This window comes from Miniopterus natalensis, chromosome 18, assembly GCF_054644295.1.
Source record: "Miniopterus natalensis isolate mMinNat1 chromosome 18, mMinNat1.hap1, whole genome shotgun sequence".
Taxonomy (NCBI): domain Eukaryota; kingdom Metazoa; phylum Chordata; class Mammalia; order Chiroptera; family Miniopteridae; genus Miniopterus; species Miniopterus natalensis.
Window position 1 is genome coordinate 38,540,164 of NC_142098.1, and position 18,852 is coordinate 38,559,015.

General features: G+C 54.1%; 2 protein-coding genes across 3 annotated transcripts; one reads left to right on the forward strand and one right to left on the reverse strand.

Moving 5' to 3' along the window:
• The first annotated feature begins 1,767 nt into the window (after positions 1 to 1,767).
• Positions 1,768 to 3,289, forward strand: FTL (ferritin light chain). Its single transcript, XM_016205993.2, has 4 exons — positions 1,768 to 2,047; positions 2,211 to 2,357; positions 2,669 to 2,794; positions 2,975 to 3,289. The coding sequence occupies exons 1-4, from the start codon at positions 1,946 to 1,948 to the stop codon at positions 3,125 to 3,127; spliced, it is 528 nt and encodes a 175-aa protein (XP_016061479.1). The 5' UTR covers positions 1,768 to 1,945; the 3' UTR covers positions 3,128 to 3,289.
• An 815-nt stretch (positions 3,290 to 4,104) lies between these two features.
• GYS1 (glycogen synthase 1) lies at positions 4,105 to 18,564 on the reverse strand. 2 transcript variants are annotated; one of them, XM_016206087.2, is made up of 16 exons: positions 18,323 to 18,564; positions 16,673 to 16,854; positions 14,324 to 14,515; positions 13,242 to 13,427; positions 12,862 to 13,006; positions 11,956 to 12,073; positions 11,569 to 11,689; positions 11,195 to 11,301; positions 9,989 to 10,048; positions 9,819 to 9,897; positions 9,209 to 9,322; positions 8,814 to 8,940; positions 7,339 to 7,434; positions 7,049 to 7,212; positions 6,314 to 6,394; positions 4,105 to 6,146 (listed from the first exon to the last, which is right to left on the reverse strand). In XM_016206087.2, the coding sequence occupies exons 1-16, from the start codon at positions 18,438 to 18,440 to the stop codon at positions 5,826 to 5,828; spliced, it is 2,211 nt and encodes a 736-aa protein (XP_016061573.1). In that variant the 5' UTR covers positions 18,441 to 18,564; the 3' UTR covers positions 4,105 to 5,825. The 2 variants fall into 2 exon arrangements, with proteins under 2 accessions (XP_016061573.1, XP_016061575.1); XM_016206089.2 differs by having other exon boundaries at positions 16,673 to 16,976; positions 18,323 to 18,396.
• Between the last annotated feature and the right edge of the window lie 288 nt (positions 18,565 to 18,852).

The window sequence follows — 18,852 nt, forward strand, 5'->3', positions numbered from 1 at the left end:
GTGTGCCTGGGGCAACTGCCCCTCCCCCCAGAGACACCAAGTCAAGGGAGAGATGTCAGTCAGATAAGACTGCAGTGAGGGGAGACTGAGTCACCACCTAGAGAGGGGGAAATATGGCCACAGGCAGCAGTCCAAGGAAAACATCAAGGGACCTACACAGACAGTAATATTTCGAGACAAAATGCACTCCAGGCGGCACTTTGGGGGAGGGGGCCAGACTTGGGTCAGAGCCAGCCAGGGCTAGTTCCCAGCCCCAGGGCAGTGTGCTCACCCCCACCGGGAGATGAGGTCAGTGAGTGGCCTGCCTCCGCCCTTCTGCCAGAGCCCCTTCCTGAGCTGAGTTCAGCATGACTCAGCACTGCTGCTCTCCTGGCCACAGGCCCAGACACCCCTGGAGGGACCCCAGGCACCAGCCTGGCCCTGCATCTCCCTGGTCGGGGGCACCCTGCCTGGGCTGCTTGGTTTGGCTCCACTGCAGAGCAGGCCCTGGCTTCTCCCCTGATGCCCCAACCTGCTGGCAGCCTCTATTAGGGCACTTCCACCAGGTCAAGTTCCTGTCCTTTCCCCACCAACAACAGGGTTCTCCTTGAAGGCTGAGTCCTGGTTTGAGCCTGCTTGGCCTCCCAGACCCCAGCCTGGACCTGGCACAGTTTAAAAATGTACTTTGGTCGAAGATAGACATCCCATCCACAAGGTCCCCAGAATCCAGGGCTTCTCTGTGACTTGGAAGGGGCATGTATCAGGCAAGGCAGGGACAACTTCAGAAAGACTGCTTCAGAGTCAAAGAGAATTCCCAGTGCCTAGCTACTGTCAAAACCGTCTCCTGGAAATGCAGCCTCAGAGAGACACCAAAGCTCACATGGCATTTCACCCAACCCATCTCAGCTCTCAGAAAGACAATGGACCCCTGAAATAGCCGCAAGGTATGTCAAGGGTCCCAGACTCGCTCTCAAGGCTCTCTCCAAGACTCCCTACCTCAGAAAAAAGCCCCTACCCACTAGGCTTCCAAAAACACCTCTCTCCCTCATTCCTGGAGGTGAACCCCAAGGCTCTAGAACAACCGCCCTTTTAATCTTGCAGATCGACTTGAGGGCCTAAAGACCTTACTCAGGAAGTTCCCAGAAAAATAAGGGCTTCCACTGAATATTAACACTACAAAACACACACACACACACAGCCCCACCTTTAGCGAACCCCGGGGCTCCCCTCCAATCCATCTTCTAGAGAGATCCCTAAGGTTCCAGAAATAACATCTTTGTCTTCTAAACTTCCCAATCAACTGGGGACCCCTCAGCTCTCAAAGCAAACCCCAGTAATTTGGAGGTCTCTGCACCTCTGAGGAACCCCCAGGGCTCCAGAAAAGTCCATGCTCTCAGCACCTCAGAATCCAAACTACTTTCCTGAGACACCCCCAGGATCACCATCTTCCAGGGCTCCCAGTATCCCCATTAATCTTCCACCTGACAGAGACCCCCCAAATCCGTTGACTATCCCGAATCAGCCTCAGACCCTTGCATCACCCTCACCCCCTCCCATTCCTCATTTCACAACAGTCTCGAGCTACAGGCGCGTGACTTCCCCACCTCTCAGGCGGGGTCTGGGGCACCTATCTGCTTTCATTGGTCACTCAGGGGCTCCAGACCCTGCCCACCGCCACCGCGGATTGGCCAATTGCTCTCCCTGAAGCCCCGCCTTCGGGGAGGGGGCCCTGCCACTATAAAAGAAGCTGCCTGGCCACCCTTTCGCAGTGCCCTCGGCGGTCCCGGATCTGTCTCTTGCTTCAACAGTGTTTGGACGGAACAGACCCAGGGACGCCCTTTCTTCCAGCCTCCGACCACCGTCCAACATCTCTAGCTGCCACCTTTGGAACCACCTCAGCCATCCTCAGCCTCCGAGACCAGCCAACACCGTTTTTTCAACCTTAACTCCTTATTGCTCAGCAACCATGAGCTCCCAAATTCGTCAGAATTACGCCACTGAGGTGGAGGCTGCTGTCAACCGCCTGGCCAACTTGCATCTGCGGGCCTCCTACACCTACCTCTCTCTGGTAAGGGTCCCCAGGGCGCCCCTGGCCCAAGTTTCCCACATCTGCGCACTTCTGGCCCTGCCCGCGCGCTGGCCCTCTTTGTTCTGCTGGGTGGTCAGAGGGCGGAGTCTGCAGCCGGGCCTCGCCTCCCGCTAACCATTGTTCCCGCCATCTCTTCCCGCAGGGCTTCTATTTCGACCGCGACGATGTGGCTCTGGAGGGCGTGGGCCACTTCTTCCGCGAGTTGGCGGAGAAGAAGCGCGAGGGCGCTGAGCATCTCTTAAAGATGCAAAACCAGCGCGGTGGCCGCATTCTCTTCCAGGACGTGATGGTAAGGAGTGCCTGGGCCTGTGGACTACATCTCCCAGCAGCCCCTGCGCGGGCCGCCTTAACCGTCGCTGTTTAGGCACCGCGAGGGCTTCTGGGAGGTTTTCAGACCCGTGTGGGTTCTTGTGGCTAGAAATGGAGGCTCCGCCAGCTCGGAGACCGCAGAGTGGGCCCCTGGGACGCGTAGCTGCAGGAGAGCGGGGATGATAGACACCTTGGATACTAGGCCCTTTGCCCCTGCAACTGTTGGGAAATGTAGTTTTTCGTCCTTTGTGGGTTATGTGGCCAGTTCTGAGCCTTCTGTCTTCTGTGTAGAAGCCTTCCCAGGATGAGTGGGGCAAAACCCAGGACGCCATGGAAGCCGCCATGGCCTTGGAGAGGAACCTGAACCAGGCCCTTTTGGATCTGCATGCCCTGGGTTCTGCCCGCGCAGACCCTCATGTAAGTACCCCCGGTATCCACGTCTACCCATCCTGAGACCTCCCCTGGATGACGCTTATGTTCTGAGCCTTGGCCTCGCTGGGGCAAATTTCCTTCTAAACGTTGTCTCCCTCACCCCCGCCCCTACCTGTCACACTGTTATCTATAAGTGGCAGCATTTTCTCTTCTTCTATCGCTCAGCTCTGTGACTTCCTGGAGAACCACTTCCTGGATGAGGAGGTGAAGCTCATCAAGAAGATGGGCGACCACCTGACTAACCTCCGCAGGCTGGCCGGCCCGCAGGCTGGGCTGGGCGAGTATCTCTTTGAAAGGCTCACCCTCAAGCACGACTAGGAGCATTGGAGCCCAGAGGCCTTTGAGGGGGCCCCTCTGCATTCCCCTGGTGTCCGGCTTTTACCTGAGCCTTTCCCCAAAACCCCTAGCCATTCTTTTAACCACCCTGGAGCCCTCTCCCATGCATTGGACCAAATGGAAACAATAAAGCCTTTTGCAGCAGCTGGTTTTGTGTGTGCGCTGTGGGAAGTGCGGTGGGGCCTGTTTTCACAAGGCTACACTGGGCTGTAAGGGAAAGAGGAGTGGGTTCCACCTGTTCTAAGGCAGGGACTCACCTGGGTAGGCGTTGCTGTAGTGGGTTCTCTGCTCTGTCAGACTAACTAACTGACCCACTTCAGTGGTGGAGCCCAGACTTGAGGGACTGGTTTATTAAGACCTGGGGCTGGTGGCTGGAAGCAGACACTTAGAAATATCAGAGAGTAACCATACCCTTTTAGTGTGTTGCCAAGTACTGTGCCAAATTGCAAGTCGGGCTCTATCTGGGGAGGTTTAGGAAAATCGCTAGCCCCTTTATATGGGTGAGTTGATATTAGTACGTAAATTGCCCATGGCAACCCAGGAGGCACACCCAGATCTGACCTGCTCCAGAGGCTTTTCGATACTTCTCCAATTCAAGGCATGCAGTAGAGTCAGGTGAATCTGAGGGGCTGGGAGCCCGTGATGTGCACGAGCTGCTGAGGCAGAGATTTGGGGCCAGGACCAAAACTGGGAAGTGAAACAGGGCCAAATCATCCAAATGGGAACTAAAGACTGGAAATGGATCCCAGTTACACAACGTTAACCCGACCTCCTGCCCTTAACTCTTTGGGGTAGAGGAATCCAAGAGGAAGTGGCTGCTGGACACCTGGTCTTTTGTCCACTCAGCACCACGCTCCTGCTGTCACTGCACTTTGATGGTGACTGGTGATTTTGATGGGGGAGGGGCTCTGTGTGTCACAAACACAGTGGTTAACAGAAAGGATGATCACACACCCAAATCCAAACATCGGTGCTTTTTACTCCCCTGAAAAGCAATTGGTTCAGAGATGCACCTATGACCTAGTAAAGATACAGCTGAAAGGAAAAATATTTTTCCCAAAATAGAGCTCTCCAAGGGGACAGCACAGTCAAAGACCAAAGGCCACAGAGCCCTGGAAACGTGCCCTAAGCTAGCACTGTCCAGAACTTTTAAAATGTTCTATATCTGCACCATCCAATAGGGTAGCCATGAGCCACCTGTGGCTACTGAACACTTGCTTATTGCTAGTGCTGAGAAACTTAAAGAGCCACACATGGCTCATGGTTTCTTTGTGGGTCTGTTTTCAGTGACAAAGCCCCTTTCTGTTAAAAAGAGCTTGACCCAAGTTTTTGCTACTTGCAAGTTAGGTCCCAACTAAACAAGACCTTCCCTTGAAAGAACACTGGAATCCAGAATAGCACTATAAGTCTCTCCAGGAGAGCAGAATGAGACAAGGAATCAGGGACCCAGGGGTGGGAGGGGGAAAACTAGATGGAATTGAAAATAAAGAGGGTGGAGGCCACGAAGAGGGAGAAGCCAGGTGAGAGGCCCACCAAACCTTCATGTTAGACCAGACCTGGGATTCTTAAATATAGATGTATTTTTTTCATCTCCACACACACTTCAATCATACCCCTTCTGCCCCCACTCCCAACGGCAAACCAAGTGCATCAGACACAGCACAGCACACGTGAGGGGCACCTCCCTTTCACCAAAGCTGGGGACAGGGCACAGCTTGGGGATAGAAGAGCCTTGAGGTAAAAATGGAAGTTCTAGAACCCAGTGGGCTTAGTTCTAGCCCAGGATGCAGCATAGTGGCAAGGTTCTAGATTCAGCAGCCGGGACCTAGAACCCAGTGGTTTCATGGTGGGCCTGGCAGTTGGGGGTCGTAAGACAACCAGTTCTGTCCTCAGCTGGGGGACTCCCTGGAGGGCACAGAGTCTTGAGATATGGGGGAGAACTCAGACTCAGGGAAGGTGTAGGGTCTGGTCCAGAAAGGCATCTAGACCAAGACTGCATGTTCTCCAGTAGCAATGAGAAGCCAAGTGGTTCTGCCCCCCCTTTGCTTGGCTAAAGTGTAGAGGGAGAGGGGAGCAGGGGTAGAGGGATCCTCCAGGCAGAACCCGACACCACAGGGAGGGCCAGAACAGTCAGCACATGAGTGCCCTGTCCTAGAGCCCGAGTTCTGGAGTTGAAATGGACAACCTTCTGCATTCAGTTAACTCAAGTCCTTGCAAGTGCTCCAGCTCTGAACTTGACTGTCCCACGAGCAGGGACACAGCTTGGTGGTCCCCAGGCCAGGCTTGACTTGAGCAGGGTGCTGCTCTGTATGCTGTAGAATTGCAAGCCACAAAGGGTTCTAAGAGCCCAGCCTGGAAGACGACAGTCCGGGTTTCCTAAAACCTCTGGCACCATGACAGGGTATTGGCAGATTCCTGGCCTCTGTGACCCAGGCCAGGCCTGGGAGACTCCAGGGTACAGATTTTGCATTACTGGAACCCAAGAAAGGCACTGCGTTGTAGATTCTGGAGTGTTCGGGATTCCAAGGGCAGAGTTGGCGGGGCTGGAGTGTATGGCGGAGGGGGCGGGGCTGCGGACCCCACAGAAGGCTCGGGATCTGGAGTGGGGATTAGGAACAGCGCCTTTCCGCATCCGCCCTCTGGATGAGGGAGGCAGGCCGGCGGGAGTGTGGGCGGGGACTTAGTTGCGCTCCTCGCCTAGGGAGCTGGCTGGGCTGAGGGGCTCGCTGGGGCTGCTGACGGAGCTGGAGGGCGCCGTGTCCACCGAGCCGCGCTTGCTCCCGGTGGAAGACGCGCAGGAGGAGCGGCGCGGCCACTCCGGGGCGCGGATGTTGCGGCGGTCCTTGGCGGCCTCCGCTTCCTCATCGTAGCGCTCGCCTTCTTCGTTAGGCGTCTGGTCCTGGGGATCCTCCTCATCCTCGCTCAGGTGCGGGCTCGAGTGTCGAGACAGCGAGGGTGACGGCGGCACTGAGGCGGGCCGCGGGTAGCGGTAGCCCTGGGTCTGTGCGCGCGGACGGGAGCACAGAGGGCAAAGTGAGCGTAGGCCCCTAGGCCTAGACCAGCCCACGCGGCCACCGCCCCGGGCCTTCTGACCCCAGGAGGGAACCCTCCACCCCCTGCCCAGCCCTCTAGCTCCAGGCCCACCAGGGGGACCACAGGCCAACTCACCGTGTCAGTCTCATGGGGCTCGTACGTGAAGTGTTCTGGAAAGGCCTTGGCCAGTGCCATGTGGCGCGCAGACATGTAGTACTACGAGGAAAAGAAGGGGCATCAGGGGGGCGGGAGGCCCTGGCAGATTGGGGGGGTGTGAACCCTGGCCACACTTTTTATGCAGATGAGCACATTCCGCAGCATACACTAGTCCCCTAAGGCTTAGGGCCTGAGCCAGCAATTTTCAACCGGTGTGCTGCAGGAATTTTCAAAACATGCAGTACCTGACTGTTTCGTCAGGGGGCACTAGATTGTCAAATAAAAAAATAACAGCCGACACAGCAACAGCCGGCCGGGTGTGAACGAATCAAGATTATACCTATTTTTCGATCAGATCAGAAAAACATTGTTTTTGATGTGCCAAAGAATTTTAGTAATTAGTTGATGTGTGCCATGTGTTGAAAAAGGTTGAAAATCTCTGGCCTAAGCCAATGATCCATTTTCTGACTCCACCCCTTATGCAGATAGCAGAGCTGCGAATGGACGCCGCGTCCGGTTTCTCTGGCCACGCTGTTATGCAAATAGCAGAACGTTGAGCCAATGGAGTCTTCCAGCAGAAGTTGATTGATTTCTTAAAGGGACAGCAACCTTTACAAGCAGGAGGAGACCTGGCCTTTGCGACTGAAGAACCAGAGAGCCACAATGGAAGCAGTTGATTCACCAGCACAGGGCAGGGAAGGGAGTTAGTTATACCCGGCCTAAGTATTTCCAGTCCAGAAGGTCGGAGAGGCGCTCGGTGCGGTTCCGCTGGATGATGCGCTGCCGCCGGCTCTGCTGGCAGAAGCTGTAGAGGAAGGAGGTGAGCTGCGAGCAGGAATCATCCAGGCTGCGGAACCGCCGGTCCAGAATGTAGATGCCTGTTGGTACCAGGACGGGGACTCAGAAAACAGACTGGAGAAACCTTCCTTTACCCTGGGACTCTGTGACACCAGGACCCCTCCTCCCGGGATCCAAGAGTCCCGGTTCTCAGGCTGGGCGCTGACCGTATGCTGAGGGGTCTGCGATGTGTTCCTCCATGAAGCAGCCGAAGCCGGAGAGGTTGGTGGAGATACTGGGGATGCCCATAACCGTGCACTCAGCTGCGGGAAGGCGTGAGAAAGGCCCATTTAGCTTTCCACTCTTAATTGTCTTATAGTTCAATAGAAGCCTCAACAGCGCCCTCTATTGGCGCCTTTACCAAGTGCCGGGCACTGTGCTGAGCAAGTCAGGAGCTGGAAAACCTAGGCTGTGCGTTAGACTATTATAGTCCCTGTTTCTTAGAGGGGAAGCTGAGAGGCTCAGAAAAAGAAATTCACTTGCCTTGCTCAGGGCCAATGTCTGTGATTCTAGTTAATCCTCACAACCTGGAAGATACTTTCTTGTGCCAGCCCATACCATTTTGGTTATCATAGCTTAATAGGCTGTTTCGACAAGAGGTAAGAAAAGGTCTCTCATTGTTACTATTGCTGTGTACAGAGTAAATACTATGCTTTGTTTACTACCTTAAACAGCACTGAGATATGCTTCAAGGAGTTTATTATAATTCTAATATAATGTCTCTAAAAACTTCTGTTAAGTTACAAAAACAGACACTAAATATAACAGGACTGATGGGGAAAATAGGGTAGGGGCCGACCACACAAAACCCATGCACCCTGTTAACCATGGATGAAAGAAAACTGGCAAAATTCCTAATTATCATGCAAGCATAGTTTAAAAGACTTGTTAAATTACTCATAAATTTCCCTGGCCTGTGTGGCTTGGTTGGAGCCTAATCCCTTACCACCAAAAGGTGGCGGGGTCGAGTCCTAGTCAGGGCACGTACCCGGGTTGTGGGTTCAATCCCCAGTTGGGGCACCTACGGGAGGCAACTAATTGATGTTTCTCTATCACATTGATGCATCTCTCTCTCAAACCAATAAAAACATATCCTCGGGTGAGAATTAAAAATAAATTTTTTAAAAAATTACTCATAAATTAATACTACAGCAAATGTAGTATTTATTTGGCCTTAAAAACATATGAAAGTAGTTTGATAGAGAAGGGTGTGAGGAGGCTTGAGTTTGGGGAGACCATGGCAAAATGGCCAGAAATGAAGGAGAATTGTAAATAAGCTGTTCCGACTTAGAGCCCATGTTCCAAAGGAGCCAACAGGAGGAAGGTGGAGCCATTGGGGACTGGGGTCAGCTCAGGGAGACTTTGCCACATTCAGTTGTGTTAGCGGACTGTGCATTAAGCTGTTGTTATTTGGGAGGGGCGCAAATGTCAGCAAATTGGGGGAAGTCACATGTGAGCTGTGACATCAGTCCTCCAGTTCCGCATCACATGAGATACTGTGTCCCAGAGACATGCTGTAGCAGAACAGTCTTGCCATTGCTCCTGTTTTGCACAGGAGGAGTTTGGGGCTCAGACGGAGCAGGTACCTTGTCTGGGGATCATGCCAGATCTGACCAGCACCCCAGTGCCATGATGTACTCACCCGGCGTGTAGCCCCACGGCTCATAGTAGGAGGGGAAGACCCCAAGGTGGCAGCCACGGACAAACTCCTCATAGTCCACGGGCAGCAGGGGGCTGGTGGAGGAGAGGAACTCTGGGTGGAAAATAACCTGGCAGTAAAAAAGAAGGGCTCAGGCCAAGGCACCCTATTTTGCTCCTGTCTGGGGTTCCAGAGTGGCCCAGAGAGGGTGAAAAACATGTCTCAAGTCACACAAATCACTGGCAGGACAAAGACTTGAATCCCAGTCTGCCTGCCTCCAAAGCTAAGGTTCTTTCTAGACACAGAAGTCCTTTGATAAATTAGGTAAGATGGAGAAGGTGAGGCCCAGGCTCCCCCAGCCTCCAGCCCTGCCCAACCCACCCTGACAGTGCCCTCACCTTGACCCTGTCAGCACTGCTATTGAAGAGGCCAATTCGGCGGATGGTGGTCAGGATAGGGTCTGAGGAGTCGTCCAGCATATTGTGGGTGCACACAGGGGGGAAAGACTGCCGCTGTAAGGGCCACAAGTGGGGTGGGGGTCAGGGAAGGGACATGCTGAACTTGGGAATCCAAGGAGACTACAATTCCCACCAGTCTGTGGCCCAACAAGCCCAAGAGATTACCAGGAATTAGAGACTCCCTACTTGGCTCTATCTGTAAAGATTCTCTTTTCCTTTGAACCACCATAAGCTAAAAAGAAACTACAATTCCCAGCTGTCTTTGAGGCAGAGCCAGTGTTACAAGCCCCAAAGACTACAGGAACTGTAGCTATCCTGTTCTGTATTCTTGGCTCTATCATCAAAGAAATTCAAAGAAACTTTAACTTCCCCCAGTCTTCCGGGAATTGAAGTTCCACCAGTCAGGAACTCACACCCTTTTGTGTATCTCAGAATTGATTCCCCCCTAAGAGTCGCCCAATAAAGCAGAACTCCCAGCAATCCCTTGGGTCAGAGCTAACAGGGCAAGCTGCCTCTGGGGCTGTTGGGAACTGTCATTCCTCTGCCATACCTGTGTGGCAAAGATGGCTCTCTTCATCATAGTGAAGTCCTCCTTGTCCAGCATCTTGTTCATGTCCGGGAGGCTCCCCCTGCAGGGTGAGCAGGGGTATGCATCTGAGAAGGGGTGAAGGAGGGGGGCCAGAACCCAGACCCAGGCAGGGCTGAGGGTGGGGCACTCACACCAGCAAGGATTCATAAAGCTTCCGTCCGAACTTTTCCTTCACTGTGTTAGCCGTATCCCTGGAAAGAGCAGAACAACATCACATACACACCAGCCATTTGTTGTTAGGCTTCTAGGGCAGCTGGGAAACAGGTCTGAGCAGAGCCCTGGGGACTCCGGGCTGGAGGGTGGGGACTCAGGGATCAGGCCCTGGAAGGCTTTGCATCAGCTGTGTGGCCAGGGAAAGGTGGCCTTCCCTCTCTGACTTCAGTGACTCATCAGTCAGATGAAGATAAAAATAGGATCAACCTTAGAGGTTTGCAGTGAGAACTTGATGAGGTCGTGTGGAAAAGTGCGCAGTGCCCAGCACACGGTGAGCCTTCCAGAAATGTCAGCTATTATTAGAACCGGTACTAGTCCTGGCAGTCGCCAGGCTAAGCCCCATTTTATAAGGGAAATTTATGTTGACAGAAAATTTATGTACACAAAGCAAATAGTATCACCCTACAGCCCCACTGACATCCCTCTGCTCATAATCTTCCCAGAGCTCTGGCCTCATTTTCTGTGCTTTTGGGCCTAGGGCACTCTGCTCCTACTCCACTGGTCTCCTCACTGCTTCTCATACACACTAGAGGGGCCTTTGCACTTGCTCTTCCCCCTGTTGTTCCCCAGATGCACACAGAGCTTCCTCCCTCGTTTCCTCTATTGGTCTCTACCCAATGGCACTTTATCATTGTGGCCAGTCCTGACAACCCTGTCTCGTATTCATGTGCCCTTTTTTTTTTTTTGCCAGAGCACTTTCTACAGAATTTTCTAGAAAGTAAGCTCAATCCCTGGCAGGGATTTTATCTGTGTTCCCAGGGCCTAGAACAGTGCCTGCCACACAATAGGTGCTCGGTGAACATGTGATGACTAATGAGTGGGTTTTATAAATGAGGAAACTGAGGCTCGGGGAGGGTAGTGGTTTGCCTAAAGTCAGAAAGCCAGCAAGGGTCAGTGGCCTGAGTTAGACCTCACTGGTTTGATATCAGAGCCCTGGTCTTGCTGTCGCACTTGTCCCGCCTACGACTTCTCACTGCTCCCGAGTGGAGGTGTTTTAAGCAAGTGACTTCACTAAAAAAGTCGGTGGGGCAGGTTGATCATGTTACAGATGACAAAACTGAGATTCCAGGAGAAACACTGGACCCAAAGCACACAGCTGGGATCCCGGGCCGAAGTCTGCTGACCAAAGCTGCTTGCGCACGGCCTGGCCCTTGAGGGTTTCCACGTTGAAATTGTTGGTCCGAGCAGGCATGATGAAGAAGGCGACCACTGTCTGCTCACTGCTGTTGACCTGCGGCAGAGGGGAGGGGGAGGTCAGGGTCACACGGGAGGAGGCTGAGGCCACCCACCGAGACACATAGGACCCTGCCATGCCCCTTTCTGTCAAGAATTATAGGACAGAGTTGCCATCTCCCCTGGGACCCCATCTTCTTTCTGGGTCTCTATACTGCCCCTTGGCACAGAGGATTCCCTACCCCCACCTCCCTGGGTCTCTGTTCTAGCCAGTACGCACCAATTTTCTTGTCCTCCCTCTGTCCCCTCGCAGCCCAAGACTTACTCTGAGCAGATAGTTGAGCCGGGCCAAGGCCTCCAGGAAGATGTCGGCCCCCTTGTTGGAGAATTCATAGCGGCCGGCAATAAAGAAGTACAACGTCTTGTCCAAGTTGAAGTCCAGGTGCCTAAAGAGGCCATAAGGCAAGGTGAAGCTGAGACCCTCATCCTCGAGTCCTGCTCTCGAAAATACAAACCCCAGAAGCTTCAGGGGCAATGAATATCACAGACAGCGAGGAGGCATCATGGGGGCTCCTGAGGTTTGTGGTTCCTTTCTCCTTAGATGGGGATCTAAGATCCATCAATACTCAGCCCTTGTCCTGGCGCTCAGGAACTCAAGAGGCTGAGCTCCCAACCCCTCCTCTCTAGGGACCTAGGTATCTGGCCCACATACCCATAAAAATGGCCTCGCACAAACTCCTGGATTCGGGCCTTGCTCTGAGCATGGAGGTTCTGGAACTCATGCATGGCAGAGAACTTCTTTACATTCAGTCCATTGGGGGTCACGATATCTGGGAACAAGGGAGAAGGGCCCATGTTTCATGTCTTTATTCAGATCAATGTGGTTGAATGAATAATTGAAGGAAAGACGCCTTTCCTTTGGCAAATTCTTTGTTTCAATAGCTCCTCTGTGAGTTCCCTTGGTGACCCAGCTGCCCGGCCACTCAGATGCCTTCTTGCCCATTAACTACAACTCCCATCAGCCCCTGCAAATGGCTAACAAGACAGGGTACTAATCCCCATTGGGGTTTCTGGGAGTTGTAGTTCTTTTGTTTGCCCTACACGACCCTGAGATGGAAATGATTAAACATCTCCACTCTGCTTCTCCCAGAATATACCCTCTACCTTCAAGCCTCTTTTAGGGTCCCAACAGTTTTCTATCCTCACAAAAATTAAAGCACATCATTGAAAAACTACAACCCCCATCAGCTCCTGGGGTGAAATTCTAGAAATATAAGGAGCTGACCAGCCAAAGGCCTTCTGGAAGCTGTAATTCTCACCTTACGTCCATTGAGAATTGATACTATAACCTGGGAAAAATAAGTGGTTCTAACACTGCTTCTTTCAGAAGACCAATATAATATCTACATTAGCCAATAAAACAATTTTACAATTTCTGAAATTAGTATCATATAAACTACACCTCCCATTAGCCTCTAGGGTATACAGTCACCTCATATTCAGGTCACCAACCTAGGGCCTTCTGGGAGTTGTAGTTCCTGCTCTTTCCATGGTACAGGCCTTGGCATAGATAGCCAACCACCTCATTCATGTCTAGGGATCCCAGCCTATCACCTACCTGGTTTTCTCTTGAGTAGGTGCTGAGCCTCAATGGCAGTGATCTGGGACACAGTAGTGAAGACGTGAGCGCAGTGGGCTGCTGCCCTCTCCATGCAGTATCGGTGATAGATTTGCCTCTCACCTGCCTCCTTGTCCACATTGAACTGGGCAGGAAGAAAGGGCAGTCAGGTTAGGAGAACTGGGTAGAAGTCTGGAGGTCCAGACTCTGGGGTCCTAGGGGAGGGTGGAGGCTGGACTCCTGGGTCTGAGGGAAGAGGGCAACAGGGACTTGGGACTCCTGAATCCTGAAGAGGGAGCTTGATCCCCTAGGGCTTTGCAGACAGCTTTGGGCTGTCCTGAAATACTGGCAGCCCCCACATGGCCACACTCCCAGCTCACATTCTCCAGGTTGTTGTAGAAGTCCACGGCACCGGCACACAGGTATCGCCCAAGCAGCGTGGCGTGGGTAGTGAAGATTGTGGCCACAGGCAGCCGCCGGGCACGGCACAGGCAGAGCCCGACGCCCGCCAGCCATTCATGGAAATGCGCAACCACATGCGGCTTCTCCTCACTCTGGGCCAGGAACTGTGGGGCAACAGGGACAGGGCCACTGAGTCTCCACGTGTGTTGTGAAGACAATCAGCAATCCCAACATGGACAAGGAAGCAGGGGAGAGGTAAATCTATCACAACTACTACAAAGTGTGAATGGCGGCCCACTACAATCCCCAGAAGATAAGAAACTATACATTTTTGAGGCAGCTGGACCAGCTGACCTCATCCCCGGAGGTTAATGGGACTTGGGGTTATTTTAGCCAACCTTCTAAGTCCCAGCAAGGCTGAGCTGGAAAGACTGAAGTTTTAGTGTTCCCAAGGCCTGGACACAATTCCTGGAGACCCTTTATCTCAATCATAAGTAGACCTGAATTCAATACTGGCTAAAGTACTACAACTCCCAGAATGCCCTAGAAGCAGCCAATTCATAAATTGTTTATCCCAGGGCATGGGAAATGAAGTTTCTTGAGCCTTTTAAAACCTAAGAGGGGGTTAGAACCAAGTTTGCTGGTTCTCAGATAGGCTGGCGTTTCCCAACTACCTAGGGCCCTATCTGAGAGCTAAGTTCAACCACTATCAGACTAGAGAACTACAACTCCCAGAATGTTCGTGGTGAGCCCTCCAGCCAGGCCAACCTTTCCAAGAGCTAATGGCTCAGAATTCCTATACTTGGAAGGTTAAAGTGACTAAAGCTGAGTTTGGAATTTGGGTCTCCAGGGAAAAAAAGAGTCTGGGTCCTTGGATGTCCATGTTCCCAAAGATTAGAGTTAATCCTTGAATTAGAGGACCTACAACTCCCAGAATGCCCTGGAAGAAACCAGATCCCCTCTGGACCCACCCAGACTCCCCTGGCCAGGGGCTGACAGCCATTGTAGTTTTGGGCCTGGGGCCAAAATAAGTGACATGGGGACCAGCAGTGGGGCCTACCTCACCCAGGAACCAGGTGGTGAGGAAGCCAAAAAGGACGGCGTCGTTGGCCTCGCGGTCGTACCAAGGCACCCCGATGTTGCAGGTGTCCCAGAGCTCCCCCTTCCAGCGCTCCAGGGCCCAGGCTGAGGCTCCCACGTCCAGGAGTACCACCAGGGGGCCCCCCTCGATCAGCCAGCGCCCGAAATACACCTGGGGAGACCCACGGGGAGGCTTAAGGCTTTGACCAGTCTCTGGGCACAGCCTCTGCGCTTCTCCCACCAGCAGGCAGATGTCTGGCCTTACTGCCTCGTTCTTCCACCGTTTCTGCATCTGCTGCTAATTTCTCACCCGCTGCCTTATTTCTCTCTTTGCTGTTCATTATTATTCTTTTTTTAAAAATTGACTTTAGAGAGGGAGGAAGAGAGAGATACATTGACAGGTCGCCTCCTATACATGCCTTGACCCGGGATCAAACCCAAAACCTAGGCATGTGGCCTGACCTGGAATTGAACCCACGACCCTTGGGTACACACACGGGATGACGCTCCAGCCGAGCCACGCGGGCCAGGGCCCGCCACAGTCTCTCCCATCTCCGTTGCAACATTTTTCCTGTCCCTTGCTTAGTTCCGGTAACTGCTGCCCTCTCACCCGCCGCCGCTTCTCTGCTTCTGACCACACGTCCCGCAGCCCTGTGCCTGTGCCCCGCTGCCCTGCCTCCCACCCTGCCCATCGCTATTCTGACCTGCTGCCACGTTGCTCTCCTCCACCACCGTGACGCTTTCTGCCGCGATCTTTTCTTTCTGCTGCTAAGCCCTTCCACTGGATGCTTCTTTTACTGGTCTCACTGCCACATTTCTCCCGCCCCGCTGTCTTGTTTCGGACCCTTTCACCATATTTGTCACCTGCTGCCTCCTTCCTCCGCCCTTAGGCCCATGCTGTATACTCTACAGACACATTTCTCCCACCGTCCACTCTCTTTCCCTGTCCCAGGGCTGCATTTTCCTACCCACCGCCATGTTTCTAAGTCTCACCGTCTCATTTCTGCCCCTGCCACAATTTTCTGGTCTGCTTCTTTCCCTCCCGGGACCACGGCCTAGGTTCTGGGCCTGCTGCCACAGCTCGATCCAGCTGAGGGGCAGTCCTCCTCCCCAACCTGCTTTTCCCAGCCTTGCCCCTCCCCCTCCCAGCTGTTGTCTGCCCTTTTGCTGGGGGGGCTATTCTTAGGCCCCCAGCATGTGGGAAGCAGCTGCCATAGGGGGAGGGCTGGGCTGCTCTAGGGTTCCTTGGGGACACCTCTGGCCTGACCCGACTCCAGACCCCACCCCAAACCAGAAGCCTGTGAATGAATGGAGGAACTACTGTGCCTCTCTCTCCCAAGCCCCAACTTGCCTGTCCTTCAGCCCTCTGCCTCGCAGCCCTCTCCTTGGGTGGCAGCCACCTCTCTGTGCTCATCCTTCAGCCCTCACCTGGAGCCCTGGGACTCTCCCTTCCTCTCTTTAACCCCTGGCTCTGCCCGCTGAAACTCTGTCCCCTGGGTCTGCCTGCTGACCTCTCCTCCTTTCATCAGTATTCCCTCTTCTTCTCTCCTTCTAGGTGTTTCTCTCTGAAACAGCGGCTTGCCTCTCTTCTGTATTTAGACTCTGTCTCCCTCCCTATTGCTCTAGTCCCTGGGGGGGTAGGGGGAGCCACTGTCACCTTTTAGGACACTCAGTCTTTCTCCAGCCATCTCTCTCCCTTGTCTGCCTGTCCACCTCACTCGGCAAGCTCGCTGTTTATAGAAATGATGATGATGATGATAATAATAACCATCGTGTCAAGAGCTCACCCACAGCGCTAGCTCCACGCCAAGACCTGAGCTGGAGGCCGTATTAGCTATTTTACCCTCCCACAGCCCATCTGGCAGAGGCTGTTAGCCAAGGTCACACGGACAGGAAGTGGAGGAGCCAGATCTGAACTTCAGACACTAGAACACCAACTCGGCCACCTGCCTCACTCCAAGCCCACCTCCCCTGGGTTCTGGCTGGCTGTCCTTCTTTCCATCTAGCTCTTTTTCTCTCTCTGGGTCTGAGGATCTTGGCCTCCTAGAACCATCCTTCAGTCTGTCTTGTACCTGCTGTCTGTCTGTCTATTTACCAATGTCTCAGAGCTTGGGGTTCACCCACTCACTTCATGGGGTCCTGCATCTGTTTAAGTGTCAATCATACCTCCTCCATGTCTGCTCAGGAAAGTACCAGGTCATCCCGTGTTTCTATCCATTTCTTCCTCTCTGCCTGGGGCTGTGTCCCCCACCCCATCCCTTCTCTGTCTACTGCTCCCACCCTGACTGTAGGCACCCACCTACCTGCCCTCAGTGGAGCCATTTCCCACCTTGCAGCCCTTGCTGTTCATGGAGTCCAGTGTCCTCTTCAGAGCGGGGGTTGGGGGCTCGAGCAGCTCCACCTGGGTCCTCACTCCCTGCTCCGTGTACGGTCCCACCAGGTAGTAGTTGTCGCCCCACTCATCTCCTGTCACCTTCGCCTTCGTCTGCAGCACCGTGTAGATGCCGCCCACTGTGGGCCCAAGCCCATAAGGACAGGCCCCAGCTGAGGTCCACAGGTCTGGGCCCTGGGGCAGGGTGGGGGCCATGGGAGGCGCTGGGGCCCTGGACTTCTGGCTTAGAGGGAAGAGGGGACTGGGAGCCCATACATCAGAGTCAGAGGGAGGAGGACCTAGGGGCTGGAGGACAGTCTTCCTGGGTGTAAGGGAGAAGGGGGCTGGGATAAGGGCTTTGAGGGAGCAGGGGGCTCAGGCTAGACTTCTGAGTCTGAGAGAAGGGGCTGGACGCCTGAGCTCCTGGGTCTAAGGGAATTAGGGGCTGGGGCCCCAAGGATGGCAGAAGCTGATGAGGATTACCAAATTCCCAGCTTACTCAAGCTGGTTTTAAATTCTCAGTCAGGCTTTAGGACACATTAGGGTCCTACTCAGCTTCCCACAATTACCCAAGAAAAATTGGAATTGTCATTCCTTGCCCCTCAGGGACTCTGCTGACCTGTCCCCCAGTCTCCTCTCCCCAACTGGGGACACAGGCACATGGGACCCTGCCCCTCCCAAGACTCCACTCCAGACCCAGGAGCCTGGGCCCCCAGCCTCCTTACTTCCTGGAACCTGGGCCCTGGTGATACATGGCTCTGTGTTCACAGGCTCCTCCCATGGTATAAGACCCAGTCCCTTTCTCTCCCAAGATTCAGCTAAGCAAAAAAAAATCCCATCTCCCTCTCTTCTGAGGAGCAAGACTGCCTAGCTAGTGGGCTTCCAGCCCCACCAGGTTCTCCACACCCAGAATCTCAGGCCCTCAAAAGCCTGGGGCACAGAAATCTAGGGCCCCAGCCACTCCCATCCAAGGGCCCAGCCCCTGACCAACTTAGGACTTCCCAGCCTTCCCTCATTCCAGTATCCAAATCTCTGTGGCCACAGGCTCTTCTACTTCCAGGAATCCATAGCTCAGGCCTTCAGCCACCCAACTCTCTCCCACCCTAGGATCTAAGAATTAGGGCCTCCAGTCCTCTCCCATCTCTTCTCTCAAGTGACCAGTTCCCTCATTCTCACACCACGACTTATGCATTCTATTTCCCAGTCAGCTCGCTCCCAGATCCGGAGGCTCAGGGGTCTGAACCTCAGCCGTTTCCCAGGTTTGCACTAAGAAGTACCAACCCCCCATCTCTTTCCCTGCTCAGGACCCAGCTCTTTCAGAAACCTCCCTCTGGGCCCTAGGAATCTTTCAGGTTAGCCCCTCTTCCCTAGGACCCTGGACCGGAGCTTCCAGCTTCCTTTCATCTTCACAGTCAGGAGACTCATCTCCACCCCTCCAGGGCGCAGGAGACATATCCCAGACCCTCCCCAAGGACACAGGAGTCACAGGCTCCTGGCCCAGAACCCAAGAGTCATGCTGTGTAGCCCTGTTCCCCGATCACGCAAGAGTACCCGGTCCCCATCCCCGACTGCTCTTCTCGTCCGAGTCCCGCAGCCTGGCGTGCTCACCTTTGTTGGCCACCTCCCAGGCCACTTCGAAGAGCACTGTGTTCTCCAAGTCGAATTCATCCTCCCAATCTTCCAGTCCTGGCAGTGAGGACATGGACAAAGTGCGGCTTAGAGGCATGGCGGACGCGCGAAGGGAGTTCCAGGGAGCACAGGTGGGGTCTCCGGAGGTGTCTCTGGAATGCACCCCGCAAGACGTGGGGCCAGGTAGCTGATGCCCGAAGGGAAGCTTGCAACGCCCTCGGCTTCCTATTGCACGACCGCACCCCCGGACCTAGGCAGGAGGCGGCCGCAGCGTCACTGAGCCCTGCTGGGCCCCTGCAGTAAAACCCTGCGGCCGCCAGGAGGCGGCGCCCACCCCCCCGGCCAGCGCCATTGGTCTGCGCCCGGGGCGGGGTTCCCACGTCTCTCATTGGTGGACGGCGTAGGGCTCGCTCCGTCCCGCGGCGATCGCTGTGCTAGTTGATTGGGCTTTAGCTCTGCCAATCCGGAGCTTGAGCCCCTAAATTGCGGGTGGAGGGAAGTGGGTGGAA